The following is an 18,449-nucleotide window of genomic DNA, read 5'->3' on the forward strand; positions in this document are numbered from 1 at the left end:
TTAAATATCTTATGACGGGTGATCGATTCTCACAAGTTACCTTTGCATTGCTGCGCAGTACAGGTTTCCGTCTATCCTGGAAAAGTAGCCGCCAACAGTGGAATGTTTTCGCTCCCTATCTCTTCGTCCTTTATTTCCTATTTGGTTCAACAACATTCCCTCCTCCCCGAAGGATTTACATCACCCTTGTCTCTAATCTGCTTCTGTTCAGTTGCTTGTTACCATAATTATAGTGCTAACGATCAAGATAATAGAGACTAACTTGTTTCTATAACAGCTGAGTTGTAAGGTTGTCAAAAAAGGGGGGAGGGGGGGGCGACTTTTAACAACGGATGGACAGTGTTTACGATAAAATAATCATGGCTAATTATGTCCTGAAAGGAAATTGGTGCGTTACTTTTGTAAAGGATTGTTTGGCTATTTTTATTCGTGAAGTTGACGAGCAAGATCTTCTGATGTATAAGAAAATCAAATGCAATATTGATTGCTAAGGTATAATCCTTATAACATTTATATACAACAACTGTTTTTTGCTTCAAGTGTAGCTTAAAAAGTGACAAGCTTGCAAGAAGTGGGGATTCATGTGTAATAAGTAGGAAGAAGAAGTAAAGTTCGGCGATGTTTTCCGAAACCCCGAAAACTTCGCCGGGAGCGCTACTTGTGGATGCTGGAGTCTGGCAACACTGGTATGAACGCCTTGCCTGTGACCGATGATGTTTTGTTTGTAAGACGTTTATTTCTATGGATTACTCCAATTTATACCCAGGTATGATCATTGTGAAGGTGTTCTAGGCGCCCATTGCGTCATTTTGCATTACGGCCACGACACAGCGACTGTGAAAAGTAACCAAAAGCGCCGTACTGAGGCTAAATTCAGTGACTGAGTGAGATTTGGGTGTTAGTGGTGGTGGTAGTGTTGGAGGGAGGAGGAGGAGGAGGAGATGATGATGATGATGATGATGGTTGTTGGTGTAGTGGTGATGTTGGTGGTGGTGGTGGCGATGGGCAATGGAGCATAAACCTAGACGGTGAATGACTCATTCCAGCCACTCATACTACACACATCCACACAGACTCACTCACTCATACTTCCATTTCAGCAGGTGTTAGTAACACAGGTTTGTTGTTATATATCCGCCATTGGAATCGTGACCTCTGCTGCTGGAGATTGCTTGCCGCTGCTGCTGCTGCTGCTGTTAGTTGCTGCTGCAGTTGCATGCGAGGTGGCTCAGGCAGCAGTTGTGTGTGGCCTTGACTCGTTTGGGTAAAACTCGCTCTACATGGAATTTCAATAAGTGTTGATGATTCGTGAAGAGATTATGTGTTTCTCCTCACACCCCCCACGCCCCCTTTTCCAGTGCTTTCGTTTTATACTATATTTTCTATGATGGTGAAAGTGTGCTTTATTATTTATTTCGACTTGGCGGCGGCGGCGATCAGATGATCCCCTCCCTGATGATGATGATGCTTGACTGCAGGAGTTAAGCAAGCAAGCCGTTGATAGCAATTGATTTATGGAATGCCTAGTAAGGCATTGGTTCTTCTTCTCCGACATTCGATTTAGAATTATTTTTGTGGCATTGCATAGGATAGATTACTACTACTACTACTATACCTCGCGCCTCTCTGTCTCCGGTCATTTTCGTAATGTTGATGATGATAGGCCATTAGTCATATCCCGTAGTGCAGAAAGGAGCTTTCAGCGAAGGTTTTTCCTAACATGTCTTTTATACCTAGGACTTTGCCCGAGACGTAGGCATTACTAAAATTTCATTTGGGATTCTTGGTAAGTAGGCAAATCTGTTACAGTACAGTAATCGGACACGTCTCTGTTCATATATCTTTTGCTGCTAATTCTGGAGAGGAACTCCTCCAGGAATGAGTGACGAATATCCATCCATATAATAGCTTATTCAGTTGTCATTTCATGTTAAACAAGTCAAATAATGTTTTCGAAATAATAGACATGTAAATATATTCCCCATTTTCCTTGTTGAAATCTGTAGATGTAGTTATATATGGGCAATTTGAACCCATCTAGTATACTAATGGATTATGGCAATTACCTTAAATTCTTTTAACTCTCACCTGATAAGTTCTTGTTAACTTTACTAGTAATGTCCCAAAGTTCATAAAGTAACACATTTTCCTGTAGTCTTTTCAATCAATATTGAATGTGTGTATCTGTTTACTCTTTTTATTTATTTATTTATTTTCATAAACATCATTACCACATTGGTTTGCTTAGTTATAATTGGTATTTTACTGCGCTAATTGTTTACAGTTCAATTCAGATATGTAGTAATACTCATGAATTAGCCTCCATTTTTTTTTAAATATTGAAGTTATGTTATTTTAAATAAGATAGTAGTCTGATTGAGGTGATGAAGAGAATTTTTTCCCCAGTATAAATTAAGTGAACCCCCATGTCACAGATTTCGGCCATTTGTTTGTTCTTAAAATGCCAGAGGTCAGAACCACAGGGGTATTGTACTCTGTTGTGAAAATTGTTTTACTTTAGTTTTCAATCAAGAGGTTTGCAGTGAAGTGTTTGCAGCAAAAGAGATGAGTACGTATAAGGTAGACTATTTTATTGTAATAGTAGTGCTGAAAATATAATAACATATCCTATTGAAGGTTGTGGTTTTTCATAGATTATGGTTTGATGAGCAGAAAGTTCCCTTGACTTCAGCCGAGCTTTGTAAGACATCTTTCTGTTCTACTCAAGCTTATTGAATTAGTATTGAGATTCACCAAAAGTAAAAATGAAAATTCATAGTTAAACCTTTACATTATTTAATGTTTTTTAGTTTGTGTGTTCGAAGTCTAGTTGTTATAGTGATTAAAGATATACTAATGTCTCATATAAAATGTTTGTGTGAAAATCATATTTTTCGTGATGACATTATATTTAGGTTAAAACTATGTAGGTATAAATTTTGGAATGTTGTTTATGCGCCATATAGGGTAAAAAACCGCATGGTACAGGGGTGAACCATGTACGATCAATGTGTACAACCCCAAGAAAAGTACATTATAACGCGTCCTGACACCGGAGTAGAGGTCTTTAGCTCTGTTTCTCACCAACAAGAAGTCGCGTCTGATGCCCATCTCCGATGTCAGGACGCGTTATAATGTACTTTTTTGGGGTTGTACACATTGATCGTACATGGTTCACCCCTGTACCATGCGGTTTTTTACCCTATGTTCCAAGAAGTAACGTTGGTAAACGCAACCATTGTATAGATTTCATTTATTAGTATATTTACTAAGTACTTTTTAAATTTACTTTAGGCACTACTTTTGTGTGAATTAATACTGTACTGTGATTTGAATAATTGCCAGAACTCCCAATCCATGATAAGACAAGTTTAGCAGTTGCACGTTCGTCTTGTTTGATGCTCATCTGTTTCTGTTTTTGTTCTGTCAAGATTAGGTGTCTGTAGGCCCTTGCTATAGGATGATGTTCCAGTTTCCATATCAGTCATCAGGTATTTAATTATTTGATTGCCCCACCAATGTCATAATTAAATACTACAGAATGAGTTGCTCCAGCTATGTCATATTTAGGATATTGAACTTGACCTGCTATTTTGATGATGTGGAAGGAAGACATTGCAGTAGGTTGTTGTTGTAGACAATTAAATTTTTAGAATGTCACTAGTTACATGAGTAATATGATATGGAGGCTAGACATGGTTTCCAGTCATTATATTTATGAGGAATGGTTTTGTAAATGGTTAAGAATGTTTAGAAATTAATAGTACTCATTGCCAAGTAAATATTAATGGAGGACATTTCTCTTATGTTCTCAGATAAAAAAAGACGTGATTGCAGTTGAGTTTTAAGAGTGTGATTTACACTCTTGTACTGTACACATTAGCAATAGAGGGTCCATTTCTTTTTGTTATTCTATCTGTTTCTTTTCAGTTATTTTGATTCATTTTTCTTTACCCATTGGCAGATTTTTTGTGTACTGTTTCATGTCGGTTAGTTTGTTTGCATTCTGGATAGGGTTTTATTATTGTATATAGTAAAGAGCTTACTCCTGGCTTGCTTGCGTGCTTTTGTTTGTTTGTTGTCATGTCATATCATGATTGGTTGACATATGTTGTGTTGTCTTACTTTGCATTCCCCTTAAGATGTTAAAATTGGTTGCCATAAAGAGCATAAGGCATTGTAGACTTCCTGCCTTCAGGCTGTAAAATTGTTCCAGTGGTTGAATTAATGGAGGTGGTCTTATGTTCAAGGAATGATCCACAGTGCTTCTTCTTTACCTTGCAGTTTTACAGTGATTTTCTCTGTAGCCTTGAAATCTGTTTTTTATGAGACTTTTTTTAAAGTAGTGATTCTAGCTGTACTAGCTTTTGTCTGCAAATGAATAACAGTTTTCTAAGGCTCAAAAATAGAGTCAAGTAAGCGTGTCAGGAAGTGAAAAAGATAAAAAATTTAGCCTGTCAGCTTTGGTGTGAGGCAAACTCTTCAAATGTGATACAGCTTATTCATAGTACAGGCAGTCCCCGGGTTATGACGGGTGTTCCGTTCTTGAGACGCGTTGTAACCCAAAAATCGTTGTAAGCCGGAACATCATAAAAAATCCTAGAAAATCTTACTTTTAATGCTTTGGGTGCATTCAAAACTATGTAACCTGCATTCTAATTGCATTTTGCATCAAAAAAACCTTCAAATATTTATTATTTTGCATTTTTTGTGTCATATTTCTTCTGCCAGATGAGCATTGTAGGCGTCGTAACCCTGGAACATGCGTCGTAACCCTGGAAATAATTTCTGATGAATATAATTGAAAAGTGCCTTAACCTCAGAACGTCGTAAGCCGAACCCGTCATAACCTTGGGACTGCCTGTATAGGGTAGATCACCCATGAAGAACTGCTTTGGATGACCAAAGTAGAAAGAAAATTATTCCAGCTTGCCTTTTTTTTTTTTTTTTTTTTCATGTTTTCAAACTTGAAACAAATTGGTTTGCATTGACATGTTTCTTCTAACAAACTGTTTCTTTTATCAATGGTGTCCTTAATCTTCTTTGATAAGCTTAAGAAGCAAGCTGCTAGCTTTGGTAGATATGTATATTTTATCCATGGATGTGAGTACTTTAGTTTATTGCCTGTAAACAGTACGTAGTTTGTCTCAGATTTTTTTTTTTTTTTACACAAACTTGTGCTCCAAGACCTGGACATCTAAACACACCAGGTGTAACATGAATACCATTTCGTGAGGAAAATATTAGTTGATACATTACAAATTTGGTGGGAGATAGTATATATGTGTTTTGTAAACAGTTTCCAGGTAAAATAATGAGTTATTTTCACATAGAACAGTGTCTAATAACATAAACCATTGCTTTGGTTGTTTGGTCATTTTTAACTGTCATTTTGGGTTTCTGGCTGCTCTTATTTTCTCAACTTTAGTGGTGATTAAGCAAACTAGTATGTGTAGACTAGCTGCAAGAATAAGTCTCTGTTGCCACTTTTAAAAACTTCCAATTTTCTTGAAATACTGTTAGCTGCTAAAAAAATTTAATTGCGGTTTGCATTCTGTGTTATGTTCTTCAGTGATACTGATCAAGTCTAGCTTTGTAATCTTATTTTCAGAATTTTTGCTTCAGTTCAGGTAGCCACCTGTATATTCTAGTATTTATTAATTGGTTTTCATTTCTTTATGATTAAAGACTTGTGGAAATAGTAGACTTTATTCGTGACATTTGTGAAGTGGAATTTAATTCAATATCCCTATCTCAAATACATCATTGCAGGTAGTGAGACAAAATATCTTCCATGTAGCAAATCTTATTTTCTCATGATACGTACTTATAAGTAAATCGTTAAAAGTCAAGTGTTCTTGTAGTTGTTGAAAAGTAGTTTCCTTTAAATCTTGTACTGTATGATATGAAGTCATTGAAAATTTTTAGTAGTACTGGATCTCCTTTAATTTCAAAAATTTTTATATGTGTTTAAAAGTGAATTTCAGGGGTTTCTTGTCAGATATCCAGGTCGTTTGGGTCTTTTTTCATTGCCGAAGTACTAAATTGCCCCATATCTCCAATTCCCTGAGGGATCCTTGCTTTACCTGAAACTAAGAGGTTTCATATTGAAAGTCTCATGTAGCCCATTTTGCAGTAGTACAAACAACAAGTGATATATGGAGGAGTTAGGGTTTTTTAAGATATAATAATTTACATCTATACAGTAGTACCTCGTACTTGAACTTAATCCGTTCCAGAAGGCTGTTCGAAGTACGATGGGTTCAAAATGAAACAAATATCCCCATACGAAATAAAGGGAATCAGGATAATTCGTTCCAGCCAACCCAAAAAGTCCCCCTTTTCACATTTTTTCTATTATTAATGTGTTCAAAAGTTAAATTAAGTGTAAAGTAATGAAACAGTATGTTATATGAAGTAAAATTTTTCAATTTTATTTTTTCAATGTACTATTTACGAACTGTTTGGTAAAAATGGCGCCGGCTGGCTGGGGGATGGAGGGAGGAGAGACGGGAACCCTTTGAGCAAATCGAATTGGTTGCAGTTTGCAAAGATTGATAAAATAGGTTTTATTCACACATTAAGTACAAAGACTATCGAAGGAATCGATAGTGTGTGTCCGATTGTGACTGAGAGAGAGAAAGAGAGAGAGTAATCGGCGTTTTTACACTTGGATCTTAAGTGCACGAAAGAGATTAATTATGCCACAATACATCAACCTACTGTTGGCAAACAGCAGACTTAAAACAAACATGAGGATTTTGCAAACAAATAAGTACTAATAAGTCAAGAATGCAAGAAAAGGAAAGAGAGATAAAAATAACTTTTCACAAGGAAGCCGTTTCAACAAACTATCGAAGGCATGCAGAAGCTGAAAGCAGCGCCAGTTTATTTATCACAGAGCAGAGTTACTTGTACAGTAGTAAAATATTGTAACAAGCATTTGTCACCAGATTGGTATTTTACTGTAACAAAAATAAAAGTGATTTGGGAAAATCGAGTGTAAATGAAAGAAATGGGTGCCCCCCTCTCTCTCTCTCTCTCTCTCTCTCTCTCTCTCTCTCTCTCTCTCTCTCTCTCTCTCTCTCTCTCTCAGCGCACTGACACTGACTCGAGCAAGCTTTTTTTTTCTATTTACTGTATGCATTTTTTTCATGTATCATTGTTAAATTTATTGTGAAATAATTTTATTTTTTATGTGAATTAGTAATGCTTTCACGTACATCTTATAGTAAAGATTTTACTGTCTCTTCCCTACTCAACAATACCATGACGCATAATAACTTAAAATCATTCATTCATTTATTCCTCAAAAATATTAACGCTCCCTCCCTCTACCTCAAGTTAGCTGTGTATCACCGCAATGATGAATGATTTTGTAAATCATTTATGCTAAATTTTATTGTGAAAAGCTTTGTTCTTTCATTTACTATTTTGTTAATATTGTTTAACTAGACCATATCACTCAGCGCACCGAACACTGGCTCAATTAAGACTTCTTTTCTTTTTTTTTTTTTTTTCCTGTATTGCATTTGTTTTCATATTTTATCATTAGGTTAAATTCATTGGGAAATCCCCTTTTTATGTGAATTGTTATTGCTTTTACATACATACAGTAATATTTTAACTCTCTCTTCTCCTCTCCTCCACATATCAACGCTCCCTTGTTCAGTCTCAAGTCAGCTGGGCGTGTCGTCACCGCGGTTACGTACAATTTTATACATCTTTTATGCTAAATGTTATACATATTGAAAGCTATATTTTATATTAAATGCTTTATACGTACTTTTCTTTATTTTGTCGAATATTGTTATCATTAAACTATATTGTAAATGAAAAAAATTGATAAAGTTTACCTTGTAAGACCCAGTAGGCCGTCAAATGCAAGTATAAACTAAATAATCAGTCAGTTCGAAGTACGAGCATTTGTTCGACAAACAATACAAAATTTTCTAAAAAAAATTTGTTCCAAAAATGGAAAATTTAATTTAAGAAACATTCAACAAATGAGATATCACTGTACTACTATGTAGTTATAAGTCATCCCATAAAAGTAATATGAAAGGCATTGTGGATAAATTATTTTGCTTTCAGTGACAAAATGAGCAGGTTTGTTTAAGGATTCATTTTGAATAACCTTTGCGGGTTTTTCCGTAATATTTTGAAAAGGATGTACTATTAGATTTATGTATGCAGTGATAAAATATGGTGTTTGCCACCTGTAAGTATCAAATTGGCTAATACGTATTGTTGGTTGATTGTACCATACTTTGAAATTTTCCAGATGTGTTACCAACATTTAGGTATTTTTCAGTTTACTATTATCCAGTGCATTACATAATCTATCTACAGTACGTTTTAATTTTATCCTAACCTGAAACTTTCCCACATTCCATATTATAGATCTGTTTTCAGTGCATTGTAATTGTATTGTACCCTCTAATATTCCTACATTATTATAAAATAGTAACAATAATTTTACTTGTGCAAAAAGAACTTACAAAAATTATTCAATTGTAGTGTATGGTAGCTTTTGGAGGAAAAAAAATTTTTTTTATTGTATTTGTAGATAGAAGAGTAATTTAGAAAATTTTGATTGATTTGTCATAGAGAATGTTACTTCAATTTCATTCTAATTTTACTAGTATTGGACTATTTTTCTTTTTCTTTTTTTTTAAGTAAAAGTAGAAATATTAATTTTTTTTTTAAGTAAAAATAGAAATATTAAAACTATCATATAAATTTCCAGCATTTTGCATTCATGCAAGCCTTTGGATCATTATAGTTTTGTTGCTCTCTATTCTTAGAGAAACTGTAGCAAGACAAGCATTCTTATTATTATCTGGAATACCAATAAAGAAAAGGAAAATGATCTTGGATTAACCAAATCAGGAAGGAGTGTTCAAAGACAGTAGTGGAAGTACAAATAGAATACTATAGCAATTAATCAAGTAAATTTAGAGTACTAGTATGTATGTATAGGACAAATTTCATGTATGTCAACAATTTTGTTTTTAGAGCAGTCCTATTCATTTGTATTTTATATTTGCTTTTATTTGTGTATTTAAGTTGTGAGTCTTGTCATTAGATATTAATAGTTGTGACTTTAACATTTTTTGTGAGGTCACCGAGTTTTATACCTTAGTAACTTGGACTTAACGAGTGGTCTCTAAATGGTATGTTTGGAATGGCTTGAGTGGTGGTTTTAGCTCTTTTGTAGTTTATCACTTTTTTTTTTCTTTTTTTGTACTTACTGATATTTACCCAAAGACTGGTGCAAGTATGAAAATTTTAGGCCTAGCCATTCATTGCATGAAGGCAGACCAGATGCAGAAGGAGAAAACAAAAGCATTTAACTTTGTATAGTACATATCATTCATGCTTCCCTTTTTATGGGAAGTATGTAAAGGTATTCCCTTGTTATCGGAGGTGGTTTTATTGTAGGTTGGGTGCTGAGAAGCGAAAACCACCATTAACCGAAACTGCGATTTATGGCGTATATGCCATCAAGTTTTGATTAATGGCGCTGATAACTGGTTAATGGCACATCTGTTAGGTATGATATGGCGCCATAGCACTTATTATGCCGCCGATAACCAAAACTCTGCCCGTTATGGTGCCATAAATTGCCAAATTTATGCCGCTAGACGAGCACCATTAACTGAGTCCACCGATAACTGGGGACTGCCTGAGTAAATTATTTAGTCTTTGCTTCTTTTTTTTTTTTTTCCTCCTCTTCCCACCAATAGTGCAGTATTTATCCTTGTCCTTGGTATTTTATGCTGTGCCCTAGTGTTAAGAGGTTGTACTATTTGTAATCCAATGAACCTAACATTACGTACATACTTGTAGTACAGATACCAGTGAGCCAGAACTCAAATTTTTGAGCTGCTGTCTTGTTCAAATGTGCTATTTTGTAGTTCAGGGTATTAAAGAATGTGTTTCACTTTGGTAGAAATCGTTTTTCCCTTGAGGACCTATTGGATTGTAAATATGTAGTCTTTGCTAAATAGAGGATGCTGTAGGTTAATGCAAGAGATTCATTTTGTTAATAATCAAGCAAACTCCAATTATCCATGAATTTACTAATACGTAAAGCCTACCTTTTTCCATAATTTTGAGGACTGGTAAATTATGAAAATGTGGTACTACATATATACTCTTCTAAATCTTCCAAGTACTCCCTCACCCTCCTTTTTGATTTTAAGAGGTGTACAGTATTGGTTCTGTAGTGATTACTAAGGATGCAGACTTAGGAATTTTTTCAGCCTCTCTTTGTAAAGTTCTGCGACCCTTTAAGAAATTTCTTAATTTGATTATCCTATGGTAATATGCAGTATTAGGTTTAGAATCTGAAAGCAGCGTAGAATCTTTATCATAGCAGTATCCTATGTAAATGTCTTATTGGTGTTGGATATATTTTTTAGACCAAGATTTGCTGATGGATAGTGGGGTTTTAAGTGGTTGTTATATTGTTATGTAGTTTCACTTTTTTGCCAATTTTTATTTTTAATCCGTAGTGTCTCTATATTTTTCATTAAGTACAGACAGGAATGATAGACCAATTAAGTTGGAATTTAGCTTTGTATGAGATACCATCTATATTTTAAGCTTATATAAGTCTTCCTTAGTTGTATGCCAAAAGTCTTTTTGAATGTTTGATCCTACCACTATATGCCATAGAATGTATAGAAGAATTGCTTGTAACATTATTAAAAGTTACCTACAAGTGTTCCCATTCTTTTCACAAGTCTTCCATTTCAGCTATATTAATGTCATTGTGTGTTTACCGATGTTTATAGCTCAACCTTTTCCTTTTTTTTCTGTCTAACAGTTAGGTAAATAGTTTTAGGAAAATCTATTTTGATACTTAATGCACTATAATATCTGTATTCTATACTTATACAGAGTATTGCTTTTGCAATGTTTGTATCTGATTTTGAAGTGTCTCTACAAAGATAATAAATATTTCTCATGTGCAGTGGTGTAGTCTATTTTTTTCATTTTTATTTATTAGTTTTAAAATGTCTTTTTTTTTTCTGCCAAATTGTCACACATTTGTAAGTACGTACTTTTATACACTGAAGTGCTGCTTTGCACACTTAACTGGAGCGTTGATGGAGAAAAAGTTTTTACATGCTTCTACACATGATGAGATTTAAGTGGTTTTATGGTATATGATGCAATAAAATAATTGTTGTTCTACATGTAAAGAGAGTGAGGGAGAATTTGTGTGTTGTGTAAGGCAGTAAATTCTTGAGTCTTTTACTTAAACTCATTAAAATAAAGATTAAACTCATTAAAATAAAGATACAATTGCTTAAACTCATTAAAATAAAGACACAAAAGTCTTGTTAACACTATAAGTCATTGTGGAAGTAATACAGATTTAAAGTTTGATCTGTATGTGGAGCTGCTTTTGACATTGCTTTTATTTGGTTGGGGGAATGGTGCAAATACTGAACTGTCTTTAGACACTGAGAACTGCCCCCCCCTCCCCCCTTTCACCTTTGGATATTAAATCCATATACTAAAGTGGTTTAGAATGTTGTTAAATTGCAGTTGTGGGACCCTGAAAATAGGGTTGAATCACTATATTGATAGAGGTACTTTTTATCAGCAAATAGTGTTATTCCTGTGGTGTAGAGTAACCTTTCTAATAAATGCCATTTATTGGATGATAAGATAGCAGTAATAGATTTAATATAAAGGACTGATAATGCCATGCTATAGATACTCATTTCTATACATTCATTTTCATTCTGTAGTTTTTTTTATGTGCAACTAATAGTTTAACTAGAAACTGATAATTTGCCTCGATGCTCTTGCTAGTACGTATTGTCTTACTGGCAATATGTGCTGTATTAAGCTTCTCTTGGCCAGAGACTCCATCCGCTTGCTGCAATTGTTTATATTCATGACACTATTTGTAGGACTAGCCACTTTTTTCTTTTGTAACAAGATTTTGTGTAATAGATTTATGTACTTTTTATGTCATTTGTGTAACAGCATCAAGTGAACCCCTATGAAGTTGTGTTCATGAATGAAATTATGATGGCCTGTAATTCCAAGCAAAATTAATTATTATGTTATGTGTAAAGACGGAGTATTGGCTTTTATTTTTGTGTTGATTTGAATGATTCTTACCCAAATTGGAAAATAATATTTTCCAAAAATAAATGTTTAAATCTAGTTTTGTCATTGCATCATTGATGTGGAAGTAACCTGTAGTTCATACTTTCGTCGTCCATTGTTAGTTATATTTTGGTTGACGAGGTTTTCATGGCATTAACATTTGCTTAGATAAAACTGTCTGTCATTGTGCATGCTAGCTACATCACATTTTTGCTGGCACATAACATTTTTTCTTGTCTTTACTACTACATGTTTTTTTGGTAAAATTGGTTTTGAAGAATATGAAAGTATAACAAAAGTCTGATAAAAATGTGGGTTTGAAAGTTCTGGGCCTTATACAAAATACCCAACATGCAATTGAAGTTTTTATTTTTGTAGGGTAAGTGGTAATATTAAACTAGATCAAATGTGCTGTAAATTTCAATTCAGATTTATTACTAATAAAAATAAATGTGTTTCAGATAGTTATGTAGTATAAGAGTACAGTACAAGATGTCAGAATACTGCCTGCGTTGGAACAATCACCGGCCTAACTTGGTGACTGTTTTTTCCGAACTGCTCACTTCAGAAGCTCTAGTAGATGTAACGTTAGCAACCGACGGTCACTACATCCATGCCCATAAATTAGTATTGTCAGCATGTAGTGTTTATTTTAAGGTAAGTAGGCTTTCTTTCATGGTTTTCCTCTCATTCATGCAAGCATAAAGGGATGGGTCAACCCTAGGCAGAAGAATCAGTATATATCATTAGAGTATAACGAAAGATGTTACATGATTTCAGGAACCAATGTTTGTCTCAAAAATGAGTAACCAACATTTTGTTAATGTTTCTATTAAGCTTTTCTAAGATTAAGATGAATGGTCTTGTAAACTTGTTTTGAAAGGGGTGAAATGATCGTTAGTTGAGAGTTGCCCGTTTTCTTTATTTATGCAGCAATACAATACTTAAGAAGTCCTAAAATAAGCTTTTATATTAGAATTCCTTTAGGCTGGTCATTACATTTTTCATATGTATTCTCTGTAAAACAGGGATAAAATAAATGTCTTTTGAAAAATACTGAAAAATTCTGTTGCATTTTAGATGTTGATATTAAAAGTTTGTTCATTTTCTTTGCAGGATCTGTTTGGGGCGAACCCATGTAAACATCCAATAGTCATCTTAAAAGATATTAGAATTGATGATCTCAAAACAGTCATTGATTTTATATATCGGGGCGAAGTAAATGTTGCCCAAGACAGACTTCAGGATGTGCTCAAGGTGGGAATCTCTCTCTCTCTCTCTCTCTCTCTCTCTCTCTCTCTCTCTCTCTCTCTCTCTCTCTCTCTCTCTCTCTCTCTCCTTCAGGCAGTTGTTTTTATTTTGTTTCTTTTGTATTAAATATTCAACACTTGGCTTATGTTTAGTATACTTATTGATACACTAGCACCTCAACTTACCCTATTTCATTTCTTGTCAGATATGTCTTAGTCCAGAAAATTAAACTGTTGATTTCTTGTTCAATGGAATAATGCAGTAAGTGAGCTAGCCATATTGGATACTGAAACAAGCATGACCAATACTTGTCTGATTAACTTTGCAAGATGTGTAGTATCTTGGTGAAGGTTACAATTCTTTGAAGAAGATAAGATAAAACAATTCTGAGCCCCATTGATGAAATAAATTAAACTCTTTTTTTATGCTTATTCATTTTCTGTTTGGCTAACAATGACAGTTTTTGGGAAAGGTGTACAAGCTGTTGAATGCAATAAAAAATGCAACCATATACTTGCATGGTAGGAAAAGGGCATTATTTACTACAAATGACTGTGTATTTGCAAGTCCGCTGATACTAAAGAGGGATCGGCTGCAGTTTTGTACTTATATTTTTGTATTACTGCGTTAAAAAGCCAACCAACATTTCATCCAATTCTGTGTGTGCAGATTTTATTAGAGATATTACTGAAATATTTTTAATTGATATGGCATCTAAAAATTTAGGAAATCCTTACACCATCCAAAGCATATTCCAAGGTGCTTGATCATGCAATCATATACTACTATTAATTGAAACCTTTGGTAAATATGCACCTAGTGCAATATGTTTAGTGATCTCCACATTTTATTAAGGGAAATTACCATGTAATAAACTAACTATGCACAGTGCAAGAAGGAAAGCTGTAGTAAACAGACAGGCATTCGTATGATTGCTTACTAATTTCCAATTTGCATGTAATGGAGAGATGAACGAAGATGGTAAGTTAAGTTGTCGCTGCAGAATTCATGACAGTACGTATGTACTTTACTATGTTGTCATTAATACTGTAGTGAAAATCATTAGATTTATATGTAAATGCCCCTAGTTCTTTTATCAACTACCTGCATGTACATTGCATCTTCAGAAGTGAAAGCAAATATCTTTCTGTCCAGTTATTCCTCCTTTCTTGGATTATGTTTGGTTGATTTATTCATGGTTATGATAGTCTATATTTGTTAATGAAATCTGATCACTATAATTGTTTCAGTCGGTAAACTTGGTACTTTTCATATTTGCCCGATGTTTCAATCGGTGATAAATGTAGCCTAAGCTTAAATAGCTTATGACTTCTTGAACTATGAAAGAATGTCATTAAGTTGTATATGATCTACCAAATATATAATAAAATTGCTGTAAAGTATTTTTGATAAGCTTTTCACACACACACACATGGATCAGAATGAAATGTATATAGATTTTTCATGGAGAGCTACCTGGGTGGAGTACAAAAGAGTAGCCACTTGTCATTATGTAGTATATGCTGTTCATATGGTACTTATATTTTATTATTCCTATCCATGTTATTGGATTCATTGCTGTATTTAACAGCTCACAAGCCTTCCTCAAAACTTTCATTGAGATTGCAATACATAATGATGTAGAGAGGACAGTCTTCGTTGCTCAAAAGATTTCGCTACTTACCGGGAAGCGAGACCCTGAACTGCTTGAAGTTGAGGTGCCAGTTTATTAGCTTTAGTAAAATTATAATGAAATAGTTACCTTTGAAAATATAAAACAATTAAGGATAAACTATGGATTGTGTTAAAAAGAAGTCATCTTTTATCTGATAATCGTTTTCTGTTTCATCCATAGACTGCAGAATCACTTAGAATTAAAGGTCTAGCAGAGAATCCTCGTAACTACGATGAGATTCCCTGTCAAAGTACGCGCTTCCCGTCATCTGGCCTTGGGCCACAGGTAAGTTTATTCATCATAGATTAGACTACAGTTAGGTTAAGAGCAGCATTGCTTTTCAATTCTTATTGGTTTGGTTATTGATGGCAGTTATCAGGTTAATTACCAGAGAGCTTATTTTACCTGTATGTTGAAAGTTTTGTCGCTAAAAGGATTTCCTTCATTGCATTAAATTGTCAAATTAATTGGAAATAGACATTCTTAGAAAGTGCTTCACTATGTGAACTAATTTATGTATTTTATTTCTGTTTCTCTTGGATGTTGGAGGTTTTCATTTCTTTTTATATTATAGTAAAAGCACTCGATTATTTGGATTTACTGATTTATCAGTTAAAATTTTTTCCAAAATTTGTTTTCATTGCCTTTAAACGAGTCCCTAAATAAGTTGAACCATAAAATAAAAAGAATAGGAAATTGTACTCAGTTTCTCATTTTTCAAAACTTTAAAGTCTGGAGCCCTGCTTTGTATTTGTTAATATACAGTTCTTGTTCATTTTCATTTTGCTCCTCAGGTAGCAAGACAAAGATCGTCCTTAACAGATTCCCGAGAGCAGTCGCTTAGTTTAGAAGGGGAAGAGGATGGAGAACCTGGTACACCACCTTCTTCAAAACGTAGAAAGATTACTTCCTCCCATGACAGTTCCGAAAGTCAACATGGTGAGAATAATCCAGAAGTTTGTTGTTAAAGCCGTAGTGCTTTGCACATTTAGAAAATTAGGCAGGGATTTATCTTCTTTCCAGACGTGTACATATATAGACTATACATACGTACGTAGTTTGGTTTGCTGAGGTTTTATGGCTTGTTTGTTCTTGATTGGCAAGCACTTTTGACATGCAAATTTAAAGAGACCATGAATTCATGGCTATGTACGTATTAAATTTCATAATATTGAGGAATATCATGATTAATATACTTATACAGGTAGACCCCAGTTTATGACATGGGTTCTGTTCTTGAGACGCATCATAAACCGAAAATCGTAATGCAGAACACCTCAAAAATCCTAAGAAACCCTTACTTTTAATGCCTTGGGTTTATTGAAAACTAAGTAAACTGCATTTTTATTGCATTTTTCATAAGAAATGTATATTTTATAGTCTTTCTTAAAGTTAAAATTCACAAATTGAATTGTAATTCAATCTGTGAATTTTAATGATAAGACTATTAAATACTTTTCATCATGTCAGTCTTAGAGAGGGTTGTTCTTTATTGTCACTATGTTGTCATCAGTCTGCAGGCGTACATTTGATCACGACAATACACCGTGTGGGATTTTTCGTACCACTATATTTAAAGTTAAAATTATTGGTATAAGCAGTCCCTGGTTATCGGCGGGGGTGTGCTGATAAACAAAAACCACCATTAAGGGGGCCGGCCGGCTAATGCCGTTTTTTAACGACAGGACTTTGACATTCATACCACTTAATAAGGTGACTTGGGACATCTCCAAACCGCGCATATGTTTTCGCCTCTGACCTTCGGTTTTGTGACGCCAGGGCGATTTATCCCGAAAATAACCACTTTTCAAATTCTATCTCCTCCCTTGATATTTAATATTAAGACCTGGGATTACTACCATATATAGATCTGATGTACACCTCCAATCGAATGGAGAGTTTTTTTTCTAAAAGTCATTTTTTTGCTAGATATGAATTTTTCAATATGGTAATAAAATAAACCCTATAAATCACGAGAAAAAAATTTATAAAAAAAAGACAAAACAAAAATTGGAAAAAAGGGCTCTATTTGGTTGTTCTATAATGTCTTTCTGAGTTATATACCAAATTCCAATGTTATAGCTTTAAAACTAAGTGAGGAGATAGACTTTGAAGGTCAATAAGTATAGTTTTGAGATACGGGCGTTCAAAGTTTTCCTTCGTATTTCTATAGAGACAATGTTAATAAATAATGATTATTATGAATGTATATTTGTTTTTTTGTGTATTAATAAACCAAAACTATTTTATTTATCATAATTTAATCATAAATGATGATCCCTTTGCTCATATATCGTAGCCTGGGGCACTGCTTGAGGCAAGATGGGGCACTCCTTCCTACGTAACCCCCTCTCTCCCCTTCACTAACTCGGCTTAGTACAGCGAATTTTCTTCTTCTGTATGTTAGCGAGATGTTTTTCCTGTATTTTCCTCTTTGGCATGATGACATTCTTGCCGAAACAGAGATAAACAAACATAAATGCAGGAGAATGTCAGAGGTGAAACTCGAAGATGTACTCTCTTTTTACAAAGACAATTTAATAAATCATGATTATTATGAATTTCATAGTCCATTTTGGGTATTAAAAAACCAAAACTATGTTATTTATCATAAATGAAGATCTCTTTGCTCAAAGATCGTAGCCTTGGGCATAGTGTGACGTGTGCTGTCAGGCAAGAAGGGGGCGTTACTAAGCAACCCTCCCCTCTCTCTTCACTAACTACGCGTATATTATGATATTCTGTAATAATGCTTGAGCGATTTTTCTTCGTCTGTATGTTAGCGAGATGTTTTGCTTGTCTTTTCCTCATTGGCATGATGAACTTCTTGCCGAAACATTCATAAACATACGTGAAAGCAAGCGAAAGTCACGAGGTGAAACTCGAACGTGTAATCTACTTGAAGTCTATGGTCGCACTGATTCATGGTTGAACCAGATACTCGCTTCTGCGAGCCACGGAATCTGTACAGATGCCATTTCTCACAATTTCTTTGCCAATAATTATCAAAATTTACGATAACAGAAGAAATATTGCATTTTCTTGTATGGATGAATGTTTTAGGCTTATTGAGTTATGTTTACTAATTACCTTGTAACTACGAAAGTAAGAGGAATTTTGACGAAATATTTCGTATACGTATTCTCAATTGCCATATGAAGCACCATGAATTTTTTCATGACTTTGCATTTTTCGCCCTATACCACTGTATATAGGGGTTCCGGCCGGCCCCCTTAACTAAAACTCAGTGATTTATGGTGCCATAATGGGGCATATGGCACTGATAACCGGTTATCTGTGCCATATGCACCCTTATGGTGCCGATAACCGGAACTCGTCCCATTATGGCGCCATGAAATTGACAATTTTATGGCGCTAGACAAGTGCT

At 34.4% G+C, this 18,449-nt stretch overlaps 1 protein-coding gene across 10 annotated transcripts in view; it reads left to right on the forward strand.

The window, feature by feature from the left end:
* Positions 1-633: 633 nt before the first annotated feature.
* Positions 634-18,449, forward strand: part of LOC135212979 (protein bric-a-brac 2-like) — a 39,167-nt gene continuing 21,351 nt past the window's right edge. The window contains exons 1-5 of one of the 10 annotated variants that reach the window (XM_064246743.1): positions 634-766; positions 12,597-12,792; positions 13,252-13,392; positions 15,242-15,346; positions 15,856-16,000. In XM_064246743.1, the coding sequence (XP_064102813.1) occupies positions 12,628-12,792; positions 13,252-13,392; positions 15,242-15,346; positions 15,856-16,000 (556 nt within the window). In that variant the 5' untranslated portion in view covers positions 634-766; positions 12,597-12,627. The other 9 variants (XM_064246742.1, XM_064246752.1, XM_064246750.1 and 6 more) reach the window with 9 other exon arrangements.

The sequence above is a fragment of the Macrobrachium nipponense genome, chromosome 42, assembly GCF_015104395.2.
Source record: "Macrobrachium nipponense isolate FS-2020 chromosome 42, ASM1510439v2, whole genome shotgun sequence".
NCBI classification, from domain to species: Eukaryota; Metazoa; Arthropoda; class Malacostraca; order Decapoda; family Palaemonidae; genus Macrobrachium; species Macrobrachium nipponense.